Raw genomic sequence first — 27,979 nt, 5'->3', positions numbered from 1 at the left:
GGGGGGAACATGCCGGCGACCGATACCACCTGGCCCGCGACTGCGCCACTTAACATCGACAAACTGAGTTGCAAGCCCCTCCCCCCCAACCCCCGCCGTCGACAGGGAGGCAAGAAGCTGAAAGTCTTCAGCCGTCTGTCATTGTGAGGGCTAGTTTTTTTTTTTTTTTTCAGTCTAGTTTAGACGTATAGGATGGTTGTCTGGAACCAAATCTCATTTGACAGATTCCGAATTCTCCATGTCTACCTAGGGGATGGCCTGCGTGACACGAGCGCAGCTAATCTACCATATTAATCGCACGTACCCTTGGTGCCCTGCTTCACTCGCCCTTCCATCTTATGGTTCTACCTACGGTATCATATTTGTTTTCTACTCGGTCTAGCTACTTGGCTACCTACCTAGCTACTGTCTTATTTCTGATCTAACTGATCCAAATGTTCATATTTCAATGCAGTTGCTTCTCAGGGGCACTTGTGTAGGACCTGCGCATGTCTGTTCTGCGCAGAACAAAAGTTCTTTCTAGTATCTGGTCACATCGCTTAACTTGAGATGGCTCAAAGCCACTTGTATATTTACCTGATGACTTTTATTGTTTTTTTTTTTTTTTTTTTTTTTTTTTTTTTTTTTTTGTTTGACTGCCTGATATGATTCAAACATGATTTATCCCCCTCGACTGGAACACTCAATTATGTTTTGCTCAAGTCTCGCGTCTTAGGTCGTCTGAAAGGGTGCGCCTCCGTATTGAGCACCCAGTCATCCAGGCTGATAACATTGGGGTCGGAGAATATTAGGTAGAAATATTTTAATGTCTCTGCCAGCCAAAAGCTCTGTTGGGGTGCGGATGATGTCAGCCTTTCGTCGAACTAGCAGCGCAAGCCTGTCCAACTTTACGTGTGGGAGAAAGAAAGAAAAAAGAAAAAAAAAAAACTCACCTCCATCGAATCAATCTGCTTCACCTTGCCAGTCTCGGTAACGTCATTAATGGCAGCATTCGCAAGCGGCGTCGACGTCGCCACCTGTATGTCCAGAAACATCCGCCACGCAATATTGCGCAGCTCATCCTGGCCCGTGATCCGGTACAGCACAAAGAGGCTCTCGATGGCCTCGGGCCGGAGAATGTATCGCGCGTCGCGGGCGTGGGTGAAGCCGCGCGGGAGCAGCTTTGTCTTTTCGGACCCGTGGACGGCCCCGTTCCCGTTGACTTTTGGCTTCTCCCACGGCGGTTGGAGCTCCCTCGTCCACCGCGCTTCGTCCCACGCGCACGGCTTGTCGATGGTCGGACAGACCGATGTGCCAAACATCTCGGGCAGCAACCCGGTCGGGAAGCTCGCGTAACCCCACGCGCAGCCGCGGGCCAGCTGCTCGCCGATCTTTTGGTGGTGGGGGTTGTCGAACAGCCGCCCGCCCAGGGCGAACATGCCGCCGGTGAAGCAGGCGAGGTGCTGGCCCTCGTTGTTGTTGGTCACGCTGCCGTCCTCGTGCACGGTGGCGGTGCCGGAGAAGAGTATGTCGGGTACCGTGCCTTGGCCGGCGCCGCTGCCGTTTGGTGGGGCCATGGGTCGGAACAAGACGTGCTTCTCGACCACGTCCATCGCGACTCGGTACATAGCCTCATACTTGGGGTCACTCCCGGCAAGTAGCGCGTGCATCTTGGGCAGGTACTCGTAGAGGCTGTCGGCAAGGGCTCCCAGGCCGAATTCATGGTGCGACTGGACGCCGGCCGTCTCCCACGATTGGAAGTTGAGCAGCACCGGCCACATCCCCGGGAGCAGTGTCTGATTCTGCGTCTTGTACAGCATGTTTGAGATGACATCGATGGCGTCGTAGTACTTGTGGTTGTTGGTCAGCTGAGCCAGCCGCGTAAACTCGAGCGAAAGGCTGGCCGGCGATGCGGCGGGATCGCCACTGCCCGCATGCTGTCGCCCATTTGCCGCGTCGTGAAAGTTGAGCCAGAACCCCGGGATGCGGGTGGGCGTGTCAAACGCAGCCAGCAGCATGTCGCCCAGCTCGACGGCCTTTTGCAGGAGAGCCGGCTCGCCGCTGAGGTCGTGGGCCGAAATCAAGCCGCCGAGGAAGCGGATGGTGGTCTCAAAGACGTTGAGGCTGCCGGCCCTCTTGGTGATGGCGGTGGGCGAAAAGTCCAGCCGGCACGCCACCCTGGCGGCGTCGACAAACTCCTGCTTCAGGCCCATGATCCACAGCGTGTCGAGCGCGTCGACCAGGGTGGCGCCGAAGCCGCCAAACGTGTCCTTGCCGCCGCCCGTCAGCGGCCGCAGCTCGTCGTGGGTCCAGGCGTGCTTGTCGTAGCTGTCCCAGCTCTTCTTGAAGGCGTCGCGGACGGCCTTTTGCCGCGCCTCCTGGACGGGCAGGTCACCTCGGGGCGGGTCGGTCTCGAACGCGTGCTGGACGCGTGGGATGGGCCTCCTCGCCGAGGCGGGGGGCAGCCGCGCCTGGTCTGCAGGCGGCCGAGGGTAGTACGGCCTGAAGCCGGTGGCCCAGTCGAAGCCAGAGGGGACAAACTCAATTGAGCCAGCCCTGGGAGGGGGAACTTGAGTCAAGATCGGGCCATGGTCGCTGCCGGCTGATGATAGCCTGAAGAATGCTTGGTACAGCACGAAGAAGATGGCAGCTACGGGGAGTAACAATCGGACAAAACGTCGCCGAGGCGCTGGCATCGTCATTGAATCGATTCAGTGCTTCGGAGGAAGCTCCGGTTGGTGGACTGGCAATGTTGAACACTGTACAGGCGGGGTGGTCATGTGTGTTTGTTTGTGTGTGTGTGTGTGTGTGTGTGTGTGTGTGTCCACATGCAGTTGATCCCTAGTCTCCGAGCCCAGCATAGATTCAACCCAAATTGAAAGATACTCCTGGGCGGTAAGCTGGCTCATGAGTGGATGAAGGCTGGATGGATGGATGCGTGGTTAAGCTGTAGCGCCGTTGAAAACAAGCAAAAAAAGCTTGTTTCCCGTTTTTTTTCTGTTTTTGGGACCATCTATCTCTCAAGGCCATCTGGCTTTTTTTTCCCTCTGCTGTCTGTCTGCCTTGGGGATGGGATGGAGCATTTGGCCCCGGTGCCATCCGAAGAGAGATGCTTTGAGCTTGAAACTCCCTCGGCCTGCACAGGTGTATCATCGTGCAGTTAATCCAACGGCGGCGAGTCAAAACATCAGATAATTGGCCAGGTTGCTGGATTGTCAGTGCAAACTTTTTGGGTCTTGAGCATTTGCGGGGTTTAAGAAGGAGATTTATTGGGTTTTTAATTATAACGGCGATGGAAACGATGTGGTATTGTGCGGTTCACGTTTTAAATTTTTACAACGATGATCATTGTTGTTGTGTTGAAAATGAATTTAGAATGGTGGATTGTACCAAGTTGGGAAAGGGGCGGGCAAGCAGCTTTGACGGGAAATTTTGGAGTTGGTAGCAAGCTGGTAGAATGGGTATATAATTCTTTTTTTAAACAATGTCTTTCGCCTTCGGGCATTTGGTCAATTTGAAACGATACAGAGAAGATTAGCATGGCCCCTGCACTAAGGATGACACGCTCAATCAAAGAGAAGCTCAACACTTTTTTTTGCACGTGGGTTCGAATCGTCCCAGACTCATGTTCTGCTTTTTTTTTCTTCTTCTTTCTCCTTTTGTTTTCTTGCCCCACACCGCCAGCATCTTTATTTTTACCTCGATGTGTTCGGGACATCCCTGCCAATCAATAACTTCATCTTTGTTCCTACCCTTCACGTGTGTTTGCCAAGGCAAAGTTCAAGTTCTGTTCTCATTCAATAAGTTTCGATCCGTTTTTGAAGTTTGTCACCCGTCGATAGTTTTCTGCCATTGCCATGGCTGACTCGAATTCCCATATTGCTCCGATTTTTCCAAGCCAAGTGATGTAGTGCATCTGCAGGTGGGTAGTTAACTACAGCAGTCTAGCTGGTCACCAGTTGCAGGATTGAATTGATCAGGTCGGCAGACCATGTAGTCGCCTGCATGCATGCATGTCGATGTCGTCTCAACCAGCCACGCCTCTGGAGGACGGACAAACTGACTGACACCAGACAGTGCATTTTTATCTTTCAACACAACGGTTCGTGCAGCACCCATCGTCCATCTGCACCGACGTTATCCATCTGTCCTCATCGGCAATTTTCCATCAGTGCTGCAATGGTGCATTTCAGATTCATCCATCGGCCTGGACTGGATATCCTGTCACATCATACCTCGTCTAGTTTTTTTCTTCGGCAATCTGGAACGTCACCTCTCTTTACCCGACAATTCGGAGTCTTCCCGGGTAGTACGAACTACTGTCCAAAAACGGCGCTCACCCACGACACTTGACAGTCGGGGCCAGGACTGATGTCAAGACAAAATCCTGGGCGACTGAGTCGGATAAAGTGCATCCGGCACATCAGCATCTCCAGGATTCCATCGCCACTTTCCCTCTTGACGGTCCTCGGTCTGATTGTACGTCGACACCACACCACAGCCAAGGGTTTCGTTTCACCCAAGTAGAGATGATTGCCTTTTTCTTTTTTTTCTTTCTTTCTTTATTTTTTTATTGTTTTATTTTTATTTGTTTATTTTTTTACGACGGGCTTAGCCAAACTGTCTATTCACCCTAGGCTAGGTGGGCGCATGGGAGAAAACATGACACAGCTGTTATCGAGACGCGCCCTGCCCCAAGGATGGGCAAGATTACGATTCCCTGACAGAGTGGTCAAAGTTTATCTTTAATCATCTCGTCTCTTTGCTGAGGCTTCAAGATCAAGAAACGATTTGATCAATGGAAAGAGGCTCAGCAGTAACAATCATCCCTCTCATGAGAAGGGGTCCTTTTCGAAAGGGGGAAAAAAAGTCTCAACGATGGAGAAGAAAAAGAAGAAAAATCTACGTCGTCTCTAATCACCGTTTCCAGTCTCATTTCCATGCACGCCATCATCATTTTGGTCCTGAGAGTAGAGAATTATCCGGCTGGCCAGCTTCATTTAAAGCCGAGACCAGCAACGTATATGCCACATCTGTCCCGTTGAGAAAAAACTCAAACTTCAGCTCAACGGTGAAGAGCAGACTTGCAGGCTGACAAGCCAAACATCAGATCAAGTCCGTTCCCCATGTTTGGCTCCGCATCCCCTCAGTATTCCATCCCCGTCTCTTTCTTTTGTTTCCTTGGCTTTTTTAATGTGTTGCAGGTCAGCCAGCTGCACGTCACCGAAGGGTAAGCATAAACTGCCACGATGTGCGGGAGCAGATTGTGCAGCGGCTGTGCGTGCGCTGATTGTCTCTGGGCCGCTTTCACGTTATAGCTACTACTTCAAAACAACCAAACCATCCCCCCCCCTCTTCTACAATTATCAAGATCTTCTGGCTCCCGTCCGGATTTTTTTTCCCCCTCACCCCCCCTTTTTTTTTGTTGCTTGCAATAGTCCGAATGCGGTGCTTTGGTCAATAGCCCACAGGGTTGTCTCGGCAAAAATATGAACATGCTCACCATGTCTTCCCCAGTCGGCATACCGCTGGCTCCACCACAACCACAACTGATACCATGGAACGTCCAGCCTGGCCTCCCTGTCGCGGACAGGGCGGCATCAGGAGCGGAGGCCACCGACAAGATCGCCCCCAAGCCCTGCTTGACGTGCAGGAGACGACACGTCAGATGCGACAAGCAGTTGCCACGATGTCACCGCTGCGTGCGTTTCGGGCGGGTCTGTCCCGGCTATGCACCCAGCACCCGTGGCAAGTCACAGAACGGGTCGAGTAAACGTCCACGGCTGGGAAGCTCGGCCTCGGACGGAGGTGTCTTGACCGTGCCGTTGACCGTCAAGACCGAGTTTGGTGATTTGGGCAAAGTCGACGACCCCGACCTGGAGGTGAGTGCCCGAGATTCTAATTCTCATTGTCGCCTACAACAGTCATCTTGAGGCATCGGCTGAATGCTGCCAAGAATTGACCCGACACGCACTAATTTTTTAAAAACACATTTATCTCTGCGAATATAGATACATCATTCAAGTACTGATCTGAGTACTGCGTCAATGTGGAGCATTCTGGACAACCAAGTGATGAGTGCGGATTCGCCATCGAATGCGTTCAGCGTTTGCTCGTCAATGGGTTAGTAGTCAAATAAGCAACAAACCCCAAGGCGCACGCACTACTCTTACTAACAAGGCGGCTGCCTGGGACTCCAGGAGACGACGAAGATTCCCAATGGCTATCAGTCTTGCGCAACGAGGAGACCACGCCATGTAGATACTTTGTATCCATGGTTCCATTCAGTCCACTCATCCGTAACTTGTTTTTATTACTGGCAAGCTACCTTGGACCCAAGGCAAGGTGAGATGGTTCAACGACCTGCTGCTGTCACTGCGTCATGGCCTAGACTGACACAATCAACCTTTTCTCTAGCGAGTCAAACTCACCGGGAGATGTAGAGCTTCTACGACGCAAGTCGGAGGCTTTGGAAGGATTCATCCGGGGTATCGACGATGGCGACAAGTCAGACGTCATGGTCGCCGCTACGGTCCTGCTGATATGGGTCGGGTTCCACGACGAGGAGCTCGGGGCTTTTTTCGGCAGCCACCTGTTTGCCCTAAGGGAGCTGTTGCGAGCCCGAGGCGTACCGAACCAGTCCATGGGTGATGCAGCATTACCTTGGCACCCTCGGCCGCTTTCAATATTCCAAGAGTACTTTGAGGAGATATACCTCGTGTAAGCACCACCCCATTATGAATGACTGGATTTGGATGTTCCGGGCGCTTACCAGAAACAAAAACTGTTTACAGACTCGGAACTTTGGGCACCACTCTGCTCCGGCAAAAGGAGGATCTGACGCTTCTCTTCCCGGCGCCCGCCGTGGCAGCAATATGCGGGCGGGCCGAAAAGCGGTCCTGGGTCGGCTGCCCAGGCGAGCTGCTGCAGGTGCTCGCGGCGGTGAACAAGCTCTCTGCGGCGGCGTCGCCGCTGCCGGCCAAGCCCGCGTCCGCCATGACCGCGACCGGCCCACCCACGCCGCCGGCATCCGACGAGTGGATCGCGACGCTCTTTCAGCAACTGACGGAATTCTCACCACGAGAATGGGCGAACCAGAGCGACAAGCAGCAGCAGCAGCAGCAGCAACAGCAACAGCAGTGCACGCCGGCAAACAGCTGCTCGCCGGCGCCGTCCCCCATCCTCGAAGACGTGGCGAGCACCAACGACGACCGGTTCCACCTCGCGAGCGCCTACAAGGGCGCCATCTACATCTACGCCTGCCGCGCGCTCAGGATCCAGTCGTGTCCGCAGCTCGACGGCTTCGTCGGCGAGGTCCTCGGCCACCTGGAGCGCGTCTCGCCCGAGGGCCCGCGCTTCGCCAGCACCATGTGGCCCGCCGTCATCGCGGGCATGGAGTCGGGTTCGGCCTGGACCAGGGACGCCGTCCGCGCCCTCCTGCAGCGCCACCGGGCGGCCGCCGGCCCACAGTCCCTGCACCTGAGCCGCGCCGAGGCCGTGCTGGAAAAGCTGTGGGCTGAGCAGCAGGCTGGACTCGGTCCGGGGTCGTGGTTGGATTTCGTCTATGATTTTGGGCTTGATTTGATTGTCATCTGAGCAGAGGCAATTTTCTTTCTCTGAAAGGAGGAGGGGCGTCTTTTTTTTTCTTTTCTTTTCTTCTTATCACTGCTTGTGTTAAAATACACCCCGCCCTTGCAGGCTAATGTTGGTATCATACTTTATGGCGCAGCGTCTCACTTGCCTCTTTTCTTTTGTGTCGGGGAAACGACGTGTTATTAGACAGAAAGATACCCCCAGGATGGTTTTGGGTGTACGATCAAGTCGTGTTTGAAATTTATACAAGGAAAAGCACGAAGGGATGGTAGCTTCGTCTGCCAGAACGTGCAAGCTGGAGTTTGTTTGCTTTTTTTGGGGGTTTCCTTTTTTTTATAAAATAGGACATCTAGATCAAGTTCGTGCAAACGACGATTACTATGAGCCTACAATCTCGGTACTGCCGCCGTGTATTCCACCGGTCAGAAAAGAAACCCAGCGGAAGCTCCCAGCATATCAAATCAGCTAGCACAGTAGCGAGCTCTCTCCTACATGGGCATGTTCGCGCTCTGTCCAGGCATTTGGGGAAGCCCTATATCATTGACGTGTCAGAACGGGCCTTGAAACTCAAATTTAAAAAAAAAAAAAAAAAAAAAAAAAAAAAAAAAAAAAAAAAAAAAAAAAAAAAAAAAAAAAACCTCATCGAAAAGGCAAAGACGACAGATGAAAAACGCTTACAGCCATCAATCTCCTCCTTGACCCAGTTCTTAACCTGGCACTGATTCATGGGCTGGACGGCCTGGCTCTTGAGCGGCCTCCCGTTCTCGCACGCGTTGAACATGCAGCTGTGGTCCATGGCGCGCTGCAGGGAGTCCCCCTTCCAGCCGAACACGTAGTCGGCGTGCGTGCCGTACCCCTTGGAGTCGCTGTACGACAGCACAAACGGGTTGCTCCCGTCGGCCGGCCACATGCCGTTGAACTGCGTCGTGTCCCACAGCGTCTCGTAGGCGAGCTGCGGCACCCGCACCGGGTGGGAGGCCGGGCAGGGTCCGGCGTTGACGAAGGCGTCGCGCGTGGTCGAGTACATGTGCGATTGGTGGTCGGGCGAGTCGACGTTTTTGCCGTCCCAGCATCTGAGAGGTGGGGTTTTGAAAGGGGGGTGGTTGTTCTTGCTTTTAGTAAAAGACACACACAAAAAAGAAAGAAAAAAAGGGGAACAGGGACGAAACGGCACATGTGGTTGTAGGAAAGGGAGGGCAGGCAAGAAAAGAAGAAGAGGCGCTTTGCTTACGCGGGAAAGTGGTGCACAGTCATGATGCCTCCCGGGCAGGGACGCGTGGGGAACTCGTTGAGCTCGGGGAAGCGCGTGCCCTTGTTCTGGAGGCACACAAACTTGAGGCCTGTCTGCTGCGCCGTCTTTGAACCTGGGTTGCCGACGACCATACGGAAGCCCTAAAGTGATGGGTTTGTTTACTCAGTTCAGTTCAAGACACCAAACCACGACATAGGCCAGAACAGACCAAACGCTCTCAAACAAACAAGGAGGGGAGGGGGCACTCACCGGCTTAAAAGCCGTCATCTTGACGTTGCCGTTGGAAAAGAAGTCCTGCTGGGTGTAGTAGACGGTCATGCCGCCGTTGATGCCGTTGGGCAGGGCCGTGTTCTGCATGATGGGCACGCGTTTGTAGGAGCCGTTCTGGTGGCGGAAAAACATGACGGCGGTCCAGTAGTTTGAAAAGTCCTCGGAGAAGGTGCACGTCGTGCACCGCCCCTGCTCGCCAATGTCGCCCGTCATGGTGGCGTTGAAGGCATCGCCGCCCACGATCTGGTGCAGGTGAGACGATGGCGTGCGGCCCGGCTCCACGAGCGGGTCGAGCCGCTGGATGGTCAGCGTAGAGCACCCGAAGCGAAGGGCCGCGTGGGTTGAGGCCGCGAGGGCGGCGAGGAGGGATAGCCACTTTGCCATGGTTTTGTTTGGTTTCTTGCAAGAGGAAAAAAAAGGAGAAATCTGATGAGTATGTTTTGGAATTTTCTGAGGGTTAAAGGTTGGGTTCGGGCACTCTCTTGAAGTAGATGAAGCTTTTTCCCAAGAGAAAAGGGCGCTCAACGTCTAGTTTCAAGAGCGGAAGACCAGACACCAAATAGGTATTCTATTACTGTAATTATCACTTGCAAAAATGGGAATTCTAGCTCTCATCAAATCTGCCACTGTAACTGCCGTCCATTCTGCAATCCAAGAGCCTGATATTTTATCTTGATACCGAGATCGTCGCCTCTGCCGAGACAGGGCCCTATTCTCCGGCCAACAAAGAGGGGCGTTGTAAATAGAGCCATCTATTTAGATATGACAAGATGTGGTATTCGGATAAATACAACCAATCAATCAAGAACAGCACAGATTATGCTTCCCGAATAGTCTATGCACGACTCCAGTCTCGACACGCCGGTTATTTAGAGTATGCAAGTTCCCCGTTAAGTGCCGTTGCGACAGTCTCGGCGGTAGAATTAAAGCCCATAGGCCTAAGAATTTGAGTGTATGGTTGTGGTCGGGCGTGATCCCCGTCTGTCAAAGTATCAACAATCTATGCAGCCGAAAGATAGGCTTGTGCCGTGCTTTGCGTGCGCCTATCTGCCGAGTCGCCCGGTCTGACAGGTCTTGGCAAGTAGTTTAATATAAAGGTAAGCTTTTGTCGTATCAATCTCCGAGACGAATGATTGACAACCCTCAATAGGCTTTTGGTTCAGCATTGGTGGTCGAGTTGTTGGCGGAGGATTTAATGTAGATCGGTTGATGGATTTGAAATAATAATCAACCGGCAACCAAATGGTATTCCTTCACTATCAATCCAACAATGTTCTTCAGACAACAAGAGAAAGAAAAATACCATACACACTACTGTAGTTTAATGCAGATTAAGAGGGGCTTGTGAATGGTGGGACCTTGGCGTAGCCATCAAGGTTCTCATCAACAGTCTTTTGCGCCTTTTGTCGCTGAAACGATTTGTTTCAGCGACAAAAGCAAAGAATCCTGTAGATACCCAACTTAGGCATCAATTGAGGGTTTTCGTAGTAGAATAGAGTCGTTCGAAATGAGACTCCAAAATGCATCTCTGTTGGTGCTAATCTCGAACTGCTGGCTGCATACGACGGCAATCGCATCTTCCCATGAGGGGCTTGACAACGAGAACCTCGCGTCAGTCAGCACTGGCGATTTATTCCCAGAAACCGGCAGGTGGTTACAACAGGACACCCACCTGACAAGCACCCGCCACCAAAAGGAAAAGGAGCAGCTGCTCCTGCGCATGGACAAATCCCACGGCAACTGGGACACCAACCACCCGCGCGCCCGCCTCCTCGACGCGCTGGCCGCCTATAGCCAGTTCGGCGAGCTGACCAAGGCCGAACTGAAGCGGTGGAGGGACCTCTACCGCAACGTGCCCCAGAAGCAAAAGAACATACTGGAGAGCGCCGCGGGTTACAGTGCCAAGTTTGACACGGCCGAGGAGCTGGCCGACGCCGACGCCGAGCTGTGCAAGCGCATCGTCGAGACGGCGCTCGAGTTTTACCAGCTCAAGCCCAGGGAGCTGCGGGACCACATTGCTGCTCTCAAGAACGCCGGGAGGGCGCCGGATCGCATCAGCGTGTCGCAGGCCTTGAAGCACTTCGTCCGCGACTGGTCCTCCGAGGGACAGTCGGAGCGCGATGATGCGTTCCCCTGCATCAAGTCTACGCTCCAGTCCCTTTTCCTCCCGGACCGGGAAACCGCCCCAGTGAAATTGTTGTTTCCCGGCGCCGGGCTCGGCAGACTTGGGCACGATGTAGCTGCACTTGGAAGTAGGTGATACCGCAGCTGGGTTCCTCGTTTCCAGGTGGTCGGTCGGTTGGTCGGTCGGTCGGTCACACAGCGCTAACCTAATTCCAAACCCCCCTCTTATCAGACTTTGAGGTAACCAGCAACGAATGGTCCATGTACATGAACGTAGCCTACCGCTTCCTGGAAGCCCACAACAACCCGCACTCCTTCACAGCACACCCTTTCATCGACAACTGGTCGCACCACGCCACCGCAGCCAACCAGTTCCGCGGCGTCTCGTCCCCCGACGTGCACCTAAACACCAGCGCCGTCCTCCTCGTCGAGGGCGACTTCACCACCGTCTTCTCCAGGCCCGAAAAGAAGGACATGGCCGCGTACGACGCCGTCGTGACGCACTTCTTCATCGACACGGCCCGGAACCTGATGAGCTACCTCGACACCATCTACGCCGTGCTCGAGCCCGGCGGCTACTGGATCAACTTTGGCCCGCTGCTGTACGGCACCGGTCCGTGGGTGCAGCTGTCGCTGGAAGAGGTGGTGCGGGTCGTCAAGGCGATGGGGTTCGAGTTTGTGCCGCTGCACGCGGCCGACGAGTGCGGCCCCGTCACGCTGGATGGCGAGCTCGTCAGGGGAACGAGGGCCGTCTATGGGTTCGACGAAAGGGCTCTGACGAGGAACGCCTACGCTGCGCAGGCGTGGGCTGTGCGCAAGATTGCTCACTGATTTTAATTTTTTTTTTAAAGAGCGATAGTCCAAGTGAATGAACCTATTGCATGTGTCTATGAGAAACGACATGATTCGATATTGCATGAGTTCGTGTGTTCAACCAGAAACAATATTGGGCCAAGCTGAAATGTTCTGGATCAAGTTAAAAAGCATGCATTCGTGGTTATCGACCAAGTATTTATTACAATTGCTGCTTATATCTGTCTGATATGGAAATACTTTCTCTTTTCTCCTCAACTTTTCACTAGGATATCCTGAATAACCCACGATTGAGCCAGGACAAGCTGGGAATCAGAAAAACACCAGGTAGCTGATAGCTTTACTTTTCCCATCTATTTTTTGTAAAAGGTAAGCAAGCCTGGTTATCTCGGAACAGAGAGGGCACAACTCGGAGTTGCAACGAATAAAATTGAAACATATGCCAAAGTTAAAAATAGCAAAAAGTTGAAGTTCGAACTGGGAGTTCGTATGCAGGCTCTGGCCGCGGATTGAACGCGGGACCTCTCGCAACCGTGCTCAGGAGTTAGAACCCTAAGCGAGAATCATACCACTAGACCACCAGAGCTTGTTGAAAATCAAGCATCATTTGGTAATATTATATACGAAGGTTGATTCGACGCTTTTCGCCAGTTCCACTTATCGAATTCCACAAGCCAATGGGTTGAATCGAGCCGAACCCACAGTGACAAAGTGCCGCGCCAAGAACGAAGTGCAAAAGATCGTCAGCATGCAGCAAACAAAGCCAAGAAGAGATGCATTCGTACCTTGCAGCAAAATATTTCAGCCTGTCTCACAAACACTTGAGCCTCATGCCCGATGGGTTTTCCACATGAGCCGACCGCCAGCTTGACTCGACAGGTAAATTTGCTGCCCCGGTGCCCGGTGGCGTCTGCACCCCAGTGGTCTGCTCTGACCTCTTTTGTGTCCCGTCAGACGCTGCACGTCGCCCCAACTGCGGGGTCGTGATGATTCTGGCGTGGAGGCCGATCTGTCGGCCGGTGAATTCCGTCTCAATTCGGGTCAGGGGCCTTCTAAATATTATTGTTATTATTATTATTTCTTTCTTTTTTTTTTTCCATCGTCGCTATCCCGCAGATTCAAGTCATCGGGACCATCGTGGTCACCAGGTCAGTCTGTTTTCATCACTCGACAACACCAGAGACGACTGATCAATTGCCCAGTGAGACGAACGTCCCGACGAATAGACAGACGCAAGAAGCCCACAGGTTCCACCTGGACGCAGCTCTGGCCCAAGGCAGCGGAATCTATGCGCGTCTGTTAGAGATTTCCCAACGTCTCACTCGACATTTTTTTTCCTTGCGTGTTGGTTTTGTTGCCGAACAACGCGGCCAGTTGTTTCCTGTCCCCGCCAGCGTGGCTCTGATACCAGTATCAAGGCAAAAAGAAGGCTTCTTCTAATCCATTCGAGATATGTTCTGTACGGGCGATTCACCTGTTGACGTGTTGGGCCGGCTCAGCCTTTGTTTTCTAAAGGTAGGGCGTCATGATACTGGATGTGAATCCTGATGTGCAGCATCCAGCTTTGAACTTTTTTTTTTTTTTTGTAAAAGCTTCTTGTGTTTAAGTTTCCAAACAGCATTGGATTCCAAGCTTCTGAGATAGGCCCTGGGTTAGGTTCAACCCAACTTCCAAACATCAATTCAAACAAGCTTCATTTGGAAAAAGTCAAACAAGACTGGAGAGGCGGGAGGGAGATTGTGGCAACTCGACCTGCTACTGGGAAACCCAACATCTCCTCAATAGTACATGGGCTTTTTTTACCATCTTTCCCATCTAGGCGTCAGTGCCCAGACAGAACTCAAACTGGGTCCGTCGTCGGCAAGGCGCCATCCCTCCATGACCATGCTAGCGCCAGACATAGCCACCGTCTTCGTCAACAAACCCAGTCTGCTCAACGACCCTTATCATTCTCACTTGCCTCTTTTCCCTCCATAAAAGACACTGCGCCACCGCCCGGGGAGCCTCGGCCGAGTTATTCTTTACACTGCCACAGTTCTGCTCCTGTGTGTGAAATGAAGCTTCGGTCCGGGTGTGCATGTGATCGGCATTAATGGTCATGCAGGAGAAACTCTGGCCGTACAGCTTGCTATCAAACTCTGAAGCGAAATGAGTCCATCATGAAGATCCAGCCAAACTGACTATTCGAGATGCAGGCTCGATACAGGGCAGCCAGCACGTGCTGTCAAGGATAAAGAGAAGGGTTATTTTCATTATTGATGTACTGTTTGCAAGTTGAACGAGGTAACTTTTATGTGTGGTGACAGTCCGCCGAATGGCTGTAACAAAAGAATCAGCCAACCACCTCAAAATACCGCCTCCATCATCAAACCGCAATCTAAATGCAGAGCACATGGTATCTGTACGTGACGAAAATGGGGTGGCTTCTGAGATGCTCAGGGAACCCTCATGTAACCTTCCACCTCGTTTGTCATGTAGACCGAAAAGAAAACAGGCCAGGACAACCTTCCCCCAACGGCAGGTCATTAATATTTTGTCCGCGACGCCAAAGAGAACATGATGATGCAGTCAGTCAATAACATGACAGAAAAGAACGACTGGATAGAGTTCCAATTCTTTTCCAAAGGAGAAAGCATCAAGCAGTTCCCGCCATGTCGCCCTCGCCGTCATCACCAGCACCACCGTCGTCGTCATCCTCATCATCGTCCTTCTTCTCGGGCTTGATGTATCCATCCTCCGTCTTGGCCTCCTTCTTGGCGCCATCGCCGTCGCTATCATCGTCGTTCTCGTCGTCGGCGGCGGCGGAGACCTTTCTGCTGGCGGCCGAGGTCTTGGGCTTTCGGCCGGGCTTCCTGCGCGGGGTGGTGGCAGACTTGGCCTTCTTGGTCGGGCTCTGGTCTCCCTCGTTGTCGTCATCGTCTTCGTCGTCGTCGGCCGCGGCGGCTGCCTTGCGCTTGCGGCCACCACCACCACCACCACCACCACCACCTCCTCCTCCTCCTCCGGGAGAGTCAGTGGCGCCACTGAAGAGCTTCCTCTTTATCCGGCCCCAGGCGTTGGTAGCGGAGCCGACGTTGGTCATGCCGAGCTCCTGGGCCAGCTTGGGCATGTCGATCTGAGGGTTGGGGAGGTAGAATGTTTGGCATGGTCAGTTGGTGTTTGGACATAGGGTGCAGGTCGGAGAAGAACTAGAGATGTGGGCTTTGAAGACAATGGTCTGTGATGCGTGGGAAGCGTAGTCGTGATGGAGGTTATGTAGGCTCAGGGCGAGACTAGTGCGGCTGAGATATATCATAAACAAAAACATCATCACTCACCTCTGGCTGAGTCTTCATGCATCCCCAGGCCTTGCTGAGGATCAGCATTTCCCGCTCGGTGAGCTTCTCGCCTCCACCGACGGCCGGGGAGCCTCCACCGACGGACTGGGTCTTCTTGACCGACTTTGGAGTCGAGGACATGTTGATGACAGGCTTGGGACTGTTGATCGGGGTCCAGCTGGCCATGAAATGGTGGCGCGTGATGAAGCCAGTTTCCTGGAGATGTCTGTCCTGTATTGATTTAATATTCCTTGCGGAAAAGAGGGGCTGTTGGTCGCGCGCTTGTGCAAGATGACGAGGCAGATCTCTGATAATGGATTGGGTGTTGATGTTTGTGCGATCAAAGGCAAGTTGAAGAAGAGCTGAGGGACTGGCAGGATTTTGTTTTCATGCGGGACAAAAAAAAGAGATACCCGCCCGGGTCTTTATCTAGCTGGTAACAATTGGTTTTGATGAGCCGGGTTGCAGTGTAGCAAATTCTCAAAAGTGACCCGATACTGAGGACAATGTGAGCCATATCTGAGGTTTGCTGCCAATCAATGACAAGAATACAACTTGTACGCACTGTACTAATGGGAACATATTTGTTATTCATTTAGAGCCTAACCAACCTGACGAATGTATCAACAAAGTCTTCTCGCAGCCCGAGTCGCAAAGTAGAAANCTCTGCAAGTATCCATTTTTGAGCGACTTGAAAACGTTCATCACCCATGGCTGATAACAATGCGCAGTCAGTTTTGAAAGGGCTCTTTGTCGTGAGTGATGACCTCTGCACATACATGAAGCTCTCCGCTTTCCAGACAGCCAAAGTCTTGGTCGAAGGCTAACGCGCCCAACAGATCAAAGGTAGTATAGCTTTGATTTTCTGTCAGATCACACTCACGACTTCAGTCGGTTGAGAACATGCCAGATACATACTTGAACCACATGACCATGTCGACTTCTTCGTCTCGAATTGCCTTGTCACGAAGGCGGTCAACCATCTTGTCCACATAGCGCTGGACAAGCGGTTCCTCCTTCGTCAGAGCCCCCGGGGCAAACATGTGGTTCATGACCCTCCGCATGCGCTTATGGTCATCTTCGTTGGCGTTGATCTGTTGAACATGTCGTGTGAGAATCCAGCTCTAACTTGTACTCAAAAGAAATTAAACAAGAGAGTTGGACAGAAGCTAACTATGTCCGAAATGCCGTTCAAATTCTTACGAACGCCGAACGTCGGCTTGGGCAAGTTACCACGCGGCTTCGTCTGGGCCTCGGGCCCTGTCTTGCGATACCCGTAGATGTCTTGCCACGACTGACCATCGGCAAAGCTCAGCAGGTTGGGTTCGACGCGGACGACCGGCCCGTATCGTCTGTGCAGGCTCTGAATGTACCGGGTCGAGTCGCCCTGGCAATGCTTGAGCATCAGCGGCAGGAAGCTCGCTCGGTACAGCAGCGGGCCTGGATACCGGCGCAGGGGATGCAAAAAGACATTGTAAAAACCGCGTGCGCAAGCCAGCAGCACTGGAGTCGCGAGAACACACAGCAGGAAGCTGAGCATGGTCGTGGTTTGTTCCTTGCCCTCGAGCAGCCTCAAGCTGAAAGGACCTTTGGTGGGAATACTGAGAGACGTATGAAGCGAGGTTGCGATGGAGTTGCGTGATGGACAAAAACAGGAAATGTTGTCTGCATCGACGGGATAATGACTGGCTGGAAAATGGATTGATCTTGCCGGGGAGAAAGAGGGCAAATTTTCTTCTTGCTCCACAAAGACGGGGCAAAACCTGAAGACCAGAACTTATGGCTGCGGGGGAGATCGAGATCTGCGATATGCTGTGATTTCCCACACCGGGATAAACGAGTCCCCCTCTTCCCGGAACGCCAGCGCCCATCCACAAGCACGAGTCGCGCGCCTGCATGACCTTTTGCATCGGAAAGAACTAGCTTGCTGAACAAGGTTTACAACAAATAACAAACAATATTATGTAAACTAATAAGCAGCCTGTTTACAGTTTTTATGGAGGTTTAACTTGATGTAATAACGGCGTTATTGTGTAAAACTAGTCATTTTACACGCCGGTTGGAGATATACGCCAATAGGAGAACTAACTTTCAAAAAGAACATTATTTACGATTAGAATGTGTAAGATACCAAAGTAAAAAAAACTTAATAAGGGGCTGGGGGTACTAGGAAGTAGTTAACTAGCTATACACTGATTTTTCCTATGACTTGAAATTGTAAATACATGTTGCGTGTTTGGAAGAAACAACGTAAAATGCAAAGTGTGATAATAATGATAAAATTGACTAGAATTTCATGTGTACGTCTGAAAAAACACTTTCGCATATAAAGCTTGTAACACCTGTAACCACGAAACCTCAAATTTAACATTTACGTGAAACTTGAAAAGGGTTTCGGGATACACAAATCGAGTTCTCTAATACCCAGCTGCCTTGGAAATGGTTGAATTCTACTATTTTCACGTTTAAAAACATAGGAAAAAGTGTTATTAATTTGTCTGCTTGTGATTTTGCCTTGGAAATATGAACCACAGGGCCAGCTAAAACATCAGCACTAATGTATGGGATGAAAACAATCTAGTTTTGGTCGCAAAATTGCTTGTTTAGTATTGGCCTTTTCATCGGGGAACTTGCAACGAGATTGTTTCACAGCTGCTTGTCCTTAATCAGCATCTAGGCGTGTTAAAGAGTACACTATATCAAGTTCAGCTTTTATGGACTGAAAAACCCCTCGAAATTGCAATGATAATAACACTATTATCTTGTTTCAGCAGATATTTATGTCTTAGCCAGAGAACTTATATTCAATTGTGGAGCCCATTGCCAAAAAAAAAACCCCCACGTAAACTATGCTGTGTTGTACTCGCGGCTGGGACGTCAATCAAGGTTGCATCAAGGTAGCTGGCAGTGAGCTTTTCTTCACCGAGGGTATTCCGATTTGCATAAAGGAACCGGAGGTAGCAGGCCCGGCAAGACTTGAGTCAGTACCAGATGCACTGTAGAACAAAAAAAAAAAAAAAAAAAAAAAGTAACCATAGACGTATGGATGTATATGCATGTAGCTGCATGCGATTCAAATCATCTTCAAAAGAATAGAAAAAAAAAGCCCATATATACTAGATATAAGAAGGAAGTGCGGTCCCCTGCGCCGCCCACAATTATCATCTATTATTTTGTAGTATTCTAGTCTATGAGTCCCCTCCAAACTAGTCTAGTATTATCTTTCCGATATCTTACAATCCCGGCTTTTTTTCAACACCGACAGCCATGGCTCATTTCCACGACCCTAGCATGCCAACCATGCCCGTCGACAGTCTCCAAGCTAGACTAAATGGTTTTGTCGCAGAGCTACGACAAGTCAAAGAGCATGTGGCATCCCTGAATAAGGATCCAATTATCGGTCTGGACCGTCTGTTGGAGGCAAACGAGAAAGCCCTAGCTCCTGGCATTTTTGGCTCGCGATTTCGCCATGTTGCTCGCAACAATATCGACTTCGACTCCAGACTTTGGAACATAGTGAAGCGGTGTCGCGGTTTAGTTGCTCTAAAGCAAAGCTACCGCGCCGATTGGGACTTTGTGCTCGAACGGCCTGCAGAGACACACGCGTTCATGAGTGAAAAGCAGAAAGTTGCTTCCTCGGATGGGTGAGTTGGCCCCTGAGTACCTTGCAGCCCCATACTATTACAGAATTCCATCTAACCACTGATTTCAAGAAGCAGAATTAACACCGGCGCATCTCGCGCTGATCACCCGCACGTAACAGTTGACGCCGTCGTGGACGGGGGTGCGACCTGGATTCGTTTACTGACCATTTCCGAGCAACGGATTCTCTTAGAGCTAGCCGACTCGGGCGCCTGGGATTTCGAGTGCGATTCCGCGGCTGGATCTGATGATGAGTGTTCTGATTCTAAACGTCGCTCATGTCATTGTGGACATGATTGCGATTCCATCAAGACTTTCGGCAAAGCAAATGCGGTTGTCATGGCCGCAAGGAATCAGAGATTCAAGTATCGCCACCCGCGCGTGCACATCCTGTTTCCCAAGCTGGAAGAGGGCAAAATTGAACAAATCGACCGTGTCATAGAGCGAATCCGCCAGCTTGGGGACGACCATCTCACTGTTATGGTAGATTGTGCCAACAGCGCTTTTCTCCGGAACGCACACGCCTCGCCTCCCCTTTATCGCGTCCTGTCAACTTTACCGGTTGATGAGCTCCAATATATCACCCGGACCGTCAATCTCGATATTTCATGGCTCATAGCCCTGACCTCAGACTTGTCCCACGAGCCATCGTCAAAACCATTTGCCAGTGGGTGCCTGAGCCTGTCCGTCGGTGACGCCAAAACCCCAGCCTCTATACGAGAGGCTTGCGGTCGCAGTCTCTGTATGACTCTATACCCAACACTGGCTTCACGCAGACTTGTCTGCACCCGCAGCGCCGCAGAGAGGGTGTGGACTATTGCCAAGACACTTGCGACCCCCGCAGAATTGGAACGACTCCGGCTTTTGGTACCTTTGGCAAAGGAAGATGTAACCGCCGCCAGGAACCGAGGACCCAGAGAGACACGAAGGAGATTGGCTGATATGTCGGTTCACAGCGTTCCTGAGGATGTTTGCCTGCCAGTCTACACCGAGGACGACGATTGGGTGCAGGATACCGATTCACTCATCCAGTCAGGCAAATTGCCGAGAGTTTCTCCAGCAGTGGCCGATAAACTGGAAGAGCCTAACCGATCAATCTTCTTGTTTGGTTGGGCCAAGGGGTACACCACCTTGACAGCAAATTCGGCCATGGTCAATCGCATCAAGAGGACTTTGGAGCTTAACCGCACCGGTGCTCGCGAACGTGGTCCTGACGTATTTGTCCGCTGGGTGACAAGATCATTTGATGCCAAGGAGAAACCGCACGTTAGCGCCGGAACCAAAGGCGTAGTGGCGCGAGCTTGACCGTAGAGGGGTATTTGGTCCACGGACCTCGCGTTTGTAGTAGGTAGCTTCAGTCTCCTTGTAGAATCAATCAACTCATAGTGGAACAGGTGTCTTGCTCGTCCGTAGTATTGATATATTCTCCGCGGGGTGGTCCAATGTATCTCCCCAGTCCTCAAGTCCAAGAGAACCGCTCTCCTTTTTAAGGACGCCGTGGTGGTGATTGTTGACATTGTTTTCGAGTTCATCGTAAATTGGGCTGGAAAGGCTGCCCCGTGCCAAGTTTATGCTGAGACTCGGCGAAATCGAAGTACGGGAATTCCGTGGTTCTGTTGTCATCCTTCCTGGTGAGCCAAAGAAATGCGATTCGTCCTTCTTAGCAATCTCCTCGACATCTTGAGAGAATAACAATGTGCGCCAACAGGCTACGGATGACTCGCTGACACCATATGTAATGGCGTTGACGAAGCCCTGAATAACAATAAAGGACTGGATTGCATGTCAGAGGCCGTGGTATGAGATGTGAAGATATTCAGACAAGAGCTTGTAGACCTACCTTGTCAACAGTTTGAAGTGGGAAGGGGGCCGCAGTATTCGTCGAGACATGATATAAGACGACTACTGTAGGCAGAATCCATATGATGATGTAGATGATCGGGTACAGCGCCATGTGGCGAGCGAGCTAGTTGGAGTTGAATCGGTGGTCAGCTTTTGTCTCATGTCATCTCCTGAGCCTCTTGGCCTGAAATACCTTTCTCAACCTGTTGCTGTTTTCTATGACAGAACAACGACCGCCTTCTTCTGCGAGACTCAACGGCTCAAAGGCATTGAGTCCATCTGGGGCTGCCTCCCCTGAGGTTGAAGGAGCGGCAGTAGTCTTCCTCGAGGTCGCTTCGCCGAAGCCCTTCTGCGCCTTTCTAAGAACGACTGATATACGCGCATACATTACCAGCATGGCCACGATGATGGTCCACCTGGGTACAAAGTTATACCAAAGCCTGATATTCTCCTCGTGAATCCAGCACCCTAGAATGCATCAAGTCAGAAACCTTACATGTCGCCTGCACAAGCCTTGTTCGGTCTGTCTCGAACAACCTAGTGGAGGAGGTTACTTACAGGAGCCGATATCATTGTAGGTTGCTATTGTGAGGCTGATGCCAGCAGATGCGAGCGATAAAACCCAGGGAATGGCAAGGACAATAAGTTGATGGTTTTCTATCCAAGCTGCAGTCTGTTTTTGGCCCGTAACAATGATGAATGTATATATTGCGACTGTCAATATCCAGTAGTCGGACTGGGTGACAAAAGTTTGAACCATGAAGCCATCGCAGACACAAGCACTGTAATTCGTGGCTGTTGTCAATGGCTGGTTTGCCAAATCTAATACTGCAGGCACGAGTATCACAACGGCTCGCAGGAAGTCGCTGATGGCTAGGCCTCTGCAAAAATGTTAGATTCCATAAAAGTTTCATGTGGATCTGTTTAGAATCTTACAGGATCAAACGGTGTCTAAACAACCTGAGGCCTTGAAAGGTCTATTGTCCCGACAAATTCTCATGAGCAAAAAAGAATCCATAGAAATTTCGCAAAGTGACAGAAACACTGTTGAAACAACGTACCGCGAAACTGAGAATGATGCATCCGGCACCCAAGATGGACAATGATGAAGTAACCAGGATTGCGATGCTCAGTATCCGTTGATCCTCATCAGTTTGAGGCGCAGTTATGCCAATAGGTATGTGTCGGCGAACAATGGCATGGACAAAGGTGTCCATTGTAAATGATTATAGGAACCTTGCTTGATTGTTACCATATTCTTGTGGCACATGCTTTCAATCAAGAGGAGAGATCGAATCAAACCAGGCACATCTACTCATGTTGGTGTTGCTACTGCTCCGGCGTACATATTGCTCCAGACACTGGGCTAGTGACAGTCATGATGCCATCACCTGGCCCATGATTTCGGCCTTCGCCGGGTTATCTCCTTAGCTCGGCCCGGTGTGCTTGGCCCTTGGGATATAGTTTGGCGCTGTCTCCAAGCAAGCGTAAAGTAATTTGTGTATCTCGGTAGAGACAAGGCGCCACAAATCGGATAAAGCGGCAAGGCTGAGACACGGAGAGTCTAGATAGACAATAGAAGCCAGATGGTCGATATCCGAAAACGTGGAATTGATGCAATTGACAGTGGCGACAATCCCAACATGGAAGCAAAAAAGACCAAAGCCTACTGTAGATCCTGCCACAGAGTCGAACGGTTTATGTGGCGGCATTTATCCTCCGAGAGAGCTACGATATCTCTTTCTGGATCTCTGTGTCGGATTCTGGGCCGACCGCAGCCTGGCGCCGCATGTTTTGCGAATGCGTTGAAGAACATTGCGCTTGCCACCAGAGTTTGGAGGAAGATCCAAGAGCGAGATTCATACACGGTCCCGAGGATCTGGTTTAGGAAAGAGACCCTGAAGGAAACTGGACAATGCGCCCAAAGGAGGCAGGAACCTGGGGCACCTAAGGCAGGCGGCATGCCAATCTGTGACGGAGCAGGCATGACGAAGGAGATTGATTGATTGATTGGCTGAGGGGTCAACGGCAAGCACATGAGATAGGCTAGCACCCCGTGGTTAGCTTGCTCGTTGTTGATGGGCTGCAAGAATTTGATTGGTTCGATTGAAAACCTTCACGGCTTCAACATTTTGAAGAGTGGGATCCTTGGAGACGCTGTCTTTCAAGGCTGTGCATTTAAAGATCGCAATTGCTAGTGATTGGCTTTCATCGTTTGTTGTTGTTCCTCGACCTTCCATTATACTAACGCTAAATGGTGAGATCAACGTCTGCAACGGGTTTCTAGTTGCATTGGCTTCCTTTGCCTACATAGTTAGGTATGCAGATAGGTACCCCAGGTAAGCTGCAGTTTCTCTCCAGACAAAGCAGAGTAATCATTTTGACCATCCAAGTACGGCAAACAGACAAAACGCACGCTAATCAACCTTGGTAAGCTTGGTGCTTCGCAAAAGTCAAACGCGTCAGGATATTGACAACTTATCTTCCACCCAAAAAAAAAAAAAAAAAAAAAAAAAAAAAGATTACAAATACTTCCCTGAAACTCTCTAGCGGCTTCAATGGACAGGGCAGTGCAATCCATGTAAACTGGTGCTATCCGTAGCATAGACAGGCAGTAGCAGAAGACGGCCCTGCCAATGTCCCGCCATCAAAAAGTCCGCGCCCTCACTTTTGCATACCTGCCAGGCATGCAAATCACCAACTACCCCTCACGCTACTCACACTTGTAATCTCAAGCATGAATTTACCACGCTCTCGGTAGCAGCCGCACACAAAAGTACCTCACGTCCAGGCAAGCCAGGGTCGTTTAGGCAAGTGACACAAGATGGCTATATTGATCACCTTTTAAGCCATAGGGATTCGGGCGCATTCATCGATATTTTTTTTTATATCATTAGAAGCTGAAGGCGGCATTGGCGCAACAGTCCACAAGGCTCGATGTATGCTCGTACAGCAGCAGTGATAGCGAACCGGGGTTTAGTAATCAGTCACAACAAACCTTTTATATCCCATCACCGGCCGTGCTATTTCCAGCATGACAGTAGGTACTGTTACACCCCAGGGTAGTTGCAGTACCTGCGCACTTCCCGAAATCCCGAATAGTCAAAGCCTCCTGGGGTAGGGCACGCCACACAGCCATCGGGTGCGGACTGGATAACATCAATGGTAGACACCCCTTTGACGCTTACCGAGCCTGGTGCCGCACTAAGAGAAACATCGGTGCCATCAGACCACGGCATAGACTCGGAGCTTCTTACAGAAGACGGAGCAAAAGGTGCGACTTATATATGCAGTCTACTTTTTACTTTGGTTACGTTGCATCGCCTCCACTCCTACACTACCCCCATAGCTGTTGTTATCAATCAAGCCCTGCTGAGTGGCTAAAGTCCCTTGGGAGGTAGCGTCCGTCAGCAGCCTCACCAACCAGCTTGGTCTAGACACAACCATTAACATAACCGTTGGCGAAAACACCAGCACCTATCTTCTTCTATGGCCTGTTAGCCTTTCCCACAAATAGACTCCTGCAATATGCTCCAGGCTGCACTACCATCCATCCACATTTGGTCAGCCAATAGTATCTTTCCTTTCAATATTTGGTGCTTCTATCAAGTTATAGCTGTTGCACAACCAGCTCAGCATATATTTGACAGACCGACAAGGGTAAAGGCTAACTTTGGTCTGGTTTGTGGCTGTCATATCCAGCTCATATCGTCAGTAGCAAGCAAGCACACAGGTTGATAGCTTCTGGGGGTAAAGTTGCTTTCCTTAACCTACCGATACATGGATGGTAATTGAGTTACACCAAATTTTGAATGGCTCGGTTGTCCAGTCCAGGAAGGCCTTGGCGAGCCTGGGTGTCACTAATATTGATGCATACTGTATCAATTTATGCGCGAGGGGGATCATCCGGCGTAGCATGCTACAAGACTTATACAGTCAGTGGTGATGCATCATTCCTCTTGGCTGCAGGGAAAGCCCTTTGCTCACCAAGGTTCCTTGACGGGGCTTATGGGCATCCAGCCGCAGTATCAGGATGACCCAAAGTATTGATATAACGCATTCTGGATCTGATATAGACCACTATACCTCCACAGCCTTTCCAGATCAGGCATGCATCCGGTTAGCGCTCACCTCCCCTACCTATATCAAGGCTAGCCATTGTATTTGCGACCACACAACCATGGATGGACTTGGGCTGGCGAGGCGACAGGCCTCCTCGGCGCTGCACTCCCCCCTCGTCCTGCACCAGGTCTAACTTGACTGTGTTTCTGGTGTTTTCAGATTTTCACTTGACCCAGACTTTGAGGCGACGAGGGTCTCTCGTTCTTAGGTCCTACCAAGTGGCTGTCACCCTTCATCCAGTCCGATAGACGCCACGTCCATATGAGCCCTGCGTCCTATGTATGCTCCACTACTTGATCTCGCCGCCGCACGCATTTCGCCCAAACTTTTGACGGAGGTACCGTGGGCACGGCAGATACGATGTTTGAACTCGGCGAATCGGTGATGAGTGATCTCATTCAATCCCTGGGCCACCTCGAACCATTAATGCATCGCAAGGACGCATACCCCCACAAAAAACTTTCGAGTGATTGCATTTTGCCTTTCCTTTTCTTTCGCCGGCACCTGGATTCGGTAGCTTTGAGGAATGCAGGCGCGTTGTCGCACCAAGGTCCCCAACAAGCTCTGGTGGTCTAGTGGTATGATTCTCGCTTAGGGTTCTAACTCCTGAGCACGATTGCGAGAGGTCCCGCGTTCAATCCGCGGCTAGAGCCTTGATTAGGAACATTCGAATGGATTCGAAAGTAGCCTTTAATTTTTCGTGTTTTTCATTTTGTTTTTTTATTTCGATCGTCCGAGGTTATTGTTACTGTCTCTCTGTCCAGAAAGAATCAGTTCTAATCAGATATCGTTATGGAGGGAGGTGGTGACAAACTTGGCTTGTAGTTGTCTGCGCAAAAGGTATTAGCGTCATCAGTGGCACAAAAGTGGCTAGTAGCATCCTAACCAATGCTCCAATAATATATTATTGTTCAAGGGCCCCGCTCGTCGTTATCATTTGCGAGAAAATTACGACAAAACTCTAGATTACATGGCCATCTTTGATCGTCTAGGACGATAGTTTTGCAAAAAAAAAAAAAAAAAAAAAAGCGTCGAAGTATGTTTGTCGTCACATCAGGACGGCTGGCGCTGGGAGGAATGTTTGCGCCCTGCCAAGACGTCAATGTCAATGTCAACCAGCGGTGGGGGAGGATATTGTCTTTTTGACCAGATAAGACGTGCCCCCAAAATTTGAACCGCTTTAATGGCTCAGAGCGATACGTTCTTCCTGAAGCCCCCTACAATTTACCGGTCCTGCCTTTTTCAGCAGTCGATAAACCCTTTTCGGCGCCCCTGGAGTGTCCCGGAGTGGCAAGGGGGCTGACCAACAATATCATTTACGTATATCGCCAAGCCTGACTCGGGAAGTTTTCCCTGCCGTGTGTTGGGTTTACTCTTTTTTTTCTCTGAGCCGTCCCAAGGAAAAGAAAAAAATAGAAACAAAAGATGAATGGACAAGATCAGATCCTCTCGAGCGGAGAAGGGGTGGGGAAAAGGTCCTAAAGACTTTTTCCCATATACCTTTGATCCCCAATTAGTACGGCCGATATGAGAAAGTGGAGGCAAAAGGCATGATCTGAATGATCACCACTACCACATGACCTTTTTTTTTTTTTTTTTTTTTTTTTTTTTGCGCCGGCAGTGATGGAGTTTTCGGTTTTTACTTTTTTCCCCATTGACTAGACTTTTCCTGATATCAACTTCCCTTATTCTAATTGGCTCTACATCTGTTTTTCAAGATATAGGAAGGGGTTGAAAAAAAAAGAGAGAAAAAAAAAAAGAAAAAGAAAAAGCCTAGGGCTTAGCGACCGTTTTGGGTTGCAGGCTCCGATGACGAGTTTGCCCAGGGCTGAGCTATCCGCATTGCCTCCCCCTCCCCTCACCCGACATGCCTTGCCGCCTGTTGCACTTAAAATATACTTTTCTTGGTCTGATATACTCTGTACTTGCTTCTGTCAGGAGTATGGTTGAGCCTTCATCCCCCAAATGGGGACGGGGGGAAAAGTTAGCCGTCGGCTCCAACTTCCTTTTTCAAGCAACCTTTGCACCCTAATCGGGCAGCCTGAACGGTTCTCATAGAATGAAAAATTGCCATTGTTGTCGATGAGATGTTTGCATAGATGAGGAACGGTTAGCTTGTGTCACTGATGTCGCTTATTGACTTTTCTTTATTTTTATTTTGAAGAAATTAACAGAGCCTAGTTTGTGTACTTGTTATTCTTGATTTGTAACTGACACAAGGCCAGCCTTGGGGAAGCAAGTTCCAAGTCGTCAGAAATAGCTGCAAATACCAAAAGAGAGTACCAACCCCTGTTGACATATACTGAAGGAAGCAAAAAACGAAACTGAGCTTGGGTATCGCCGAAACTCAAAGGGTCCTCCCAAAAAAGAATAGCCTGAACGCCGTGCCATTGGAAAGCAAAAGAGAGAGAGAGAGAGAGAGAGAGAGAGAGAGAGAGAGAGAGAGAGAGAGAGAGAGAGAGAAGTCAAGAGATCGGAAAGAAACCGGATAAGAACACGCCTTCGTAAGTCATGAAGTTCTTTTGGAGTATCAGGCCATGGGGTAGCTCCCGGAAACTTATTAGGGAGGAAAAACAAAGGCAATAAGCTGCAAGAATGACGAGAAAAGATGGCTCCAGTCCGAGAAACTATTAGGAAAAATTTGGCGAGAGAAGCAAGCTGTGTCGCAAGTGTGGGCTTTTATCTGGCTCGTTTCGGGGAGATCCGGGGAGCTCCGGATATCATCCGTATGACTTTTTTTTTCCTTTTCGTTCTCAGAGATGTATTAGTAGGTACTGCTCTTTCGGATCATAAAATGTCAGTTTCTCTTGCCACAAATCCAAAAGATGGTGTTGCAAGACAGGGAAACTTTGTTGTATGAGCACTCACAACAAAAATCAAAAAGTAGACTTGGCTTCCTCTCCGATCCTGTCGTGCGCCAAGTCCCCTCTGAGGTCTTCTCAATGCGACTTATTTTTTGCGTGTCGGTGCCCGTAGGGAGCAGGGAAACCCCGTGATACTGTATCATGCTTGGTGGCTGTAGTCA

General features: G+C 50.5%; 8 protein-coding genes across 8 annotated transcripts; 3 read left to right on the top strand and 5 right to left on the bottom strand.

Moving 5' to 3' along the window:
• Positions 1-686: 686 nt before the first annotated feature.
• PpBr36_08834 (uncharacterized protein) lies at positions 687-2,681 on the bottom strand (the record flags this gene model as incomplete). The annotated part of the gene is made up of 2 exons (XM_029895959.1): positions 687-827; positions 933-2,681. 2 exons carry the CDS (start codon positions 2,679-2,681, stop codon positions 687-689), a joined length of 1,890 nt encoding a protein of 629 aa, XP_029747628.1.
• A 2,787-nt stretch (positions 2,682-5,468) lies between these two features.
• On the top strand, positions 5,469-7,575 carry PpBr36_08833 (uncharacterized protein; the record flags this gene model as incomplete). The annotated part of the gene is made up of 5 exons (XM_029895958.1): positions 5,469-5,861; positions 5,991-6,102; positions 6,180-6,324; positions 6,397-6,699; positions 6,774-7,575. 5 exons carry the CDS (start codon positions 5,469-5,471, stop codon positions 7,573-7,575), a joined length of 1,755 nt encoding a protein of 584 aa, XP_029747602.1.
• Positions 7,576-8,060: 485 nt separating this feature from the next.
• On the bottom strand, positions 8,061-9,478 carry PpBr36_08832 (uncharacterized protein; the record flags this gene model as incomplete). The annotated part of the gene is made up of 4 exons (XM_029895957.1): positions 8,061-8,104; positions 8,251-8,645; positions 8,804-8,964; positions 9,074-9,478. 4 exons carry the CDS (start codon positions 9,476-9,478, stop codon positions 8,061-8,063), a joined length of 1,005 nt encoding a protein of 334 aa, XP_029747379.1.
• Positions 9,479-10,586: 1,108 nt separating this feature from the next.
• PpBr36_08831 (uncharacterized protein) lies at positions 10,587-12,049 on the top strand (the record flags this gene model as incomplete). The annotated part of the gene is made up of 2 exons (XM_029895956.1): positions 10,587-11,346; positions 11,451-12,049. Coding segments are annotated over 2 exons (1,359 nt in total), but the record flags the coding sequence as incomplete, so codon positions are not given.
• Positions 12,050-14,666: 2,617 nt separating this feature from the next.
• PpBr36_08830 (uncharacterized protein) lies at positions 14,667-15,534 on the bottom strand (the record flags this gene model as incomplete). The annotated part of the gene is made up of 2 exons (XM_029895955.1): positions 14,667-15,146; positions 15,349-15,534. The coding sequence occupies 2 exons, from the start codon at positions 15,532-15,534 to the stop codon at positions 14,667-14,669; spliced, it is 666 nt and encodes a 221-aa protein (XP_029747103.1).
• Positions 15,535-16,235: 701 nt separating this feature from the next.
• PpBr36_08829 (uncharacterized protein) lies at positions 16,236-16,888 on the bottom strand (the record flags this gene model as incomplete). The annotated part of the gene is made up of 2 exons (XM_029895954.1): positions 16,236-16,442; positions 16,523-16,888. 2 exons carry the CDS (start codon positions 16,886-16,888, stop codon positions 16,236-16,238), a joined length of 573 nt encoding a protein of 190 aa, XP_029746974.1.
• Positions 16,889-18,615: 1,727 nt separating this feature from the next.
• PpBr36_08828 (uncharacterized protein) lies at positions 18,616-20,295 on the top strand (the record flags this gene model as incomplete). The annotated part of the gene is made up of 2 exons (XM_029895953.1): positions 18,616-18,992; positions 19,068-20,295. 2 exons carry the CDS (start codon positions 18,616-18,618, stop codon positions 20,293-20,295), a joined length of 1,605 nt encoding a protein of 534 aa, XP_029746973.1.
• Positions 20,296-20,370: 75 nt separating this feature from the next.
• PpBr36_08827 (uncharacterized protein) lies at positions 20,371-22,049 on the bottom strand (the record flags this gene model as incomplete). The annotated part of the gene is made up of 6 exons (XM_029895952.1): positions 20,371-20,763; positions 20,831-20,956; positions 21,026-21,300; positions 21,391-21,713; positions 21,769-21,809; positions 21,894-22,049. The coding sequence occupies 6 exons, from the start codon at positions 22,047-22,049 to the stop codon at positions 20,371-20,373; spliced, it is 1,314 nt and encodes a 437-aa protein (XP_029747058.1).
• Positions 22,050-27,979: the final 5,930 nt, after the last annotated feature.

This window comes from Pyricularia pennisetigena, chromosome 5, assembly GCF_004337985.1.
Source record: "Pyricularia pennisetigena strain Br36 chromosome 5, whole genome shotgun sequence".
NCBI classification, from domain to species: domain Eukaryota; kingdom Fungi; phylum Ascomycota; class Sordariomycetes; order Magnaporthales; family Pyriculariaceae; genus Pyricularia; species Pyricularia pennisetigena.
This window is presented reverse-complemented; position numbering and strand designations above follow the sequence as displayed.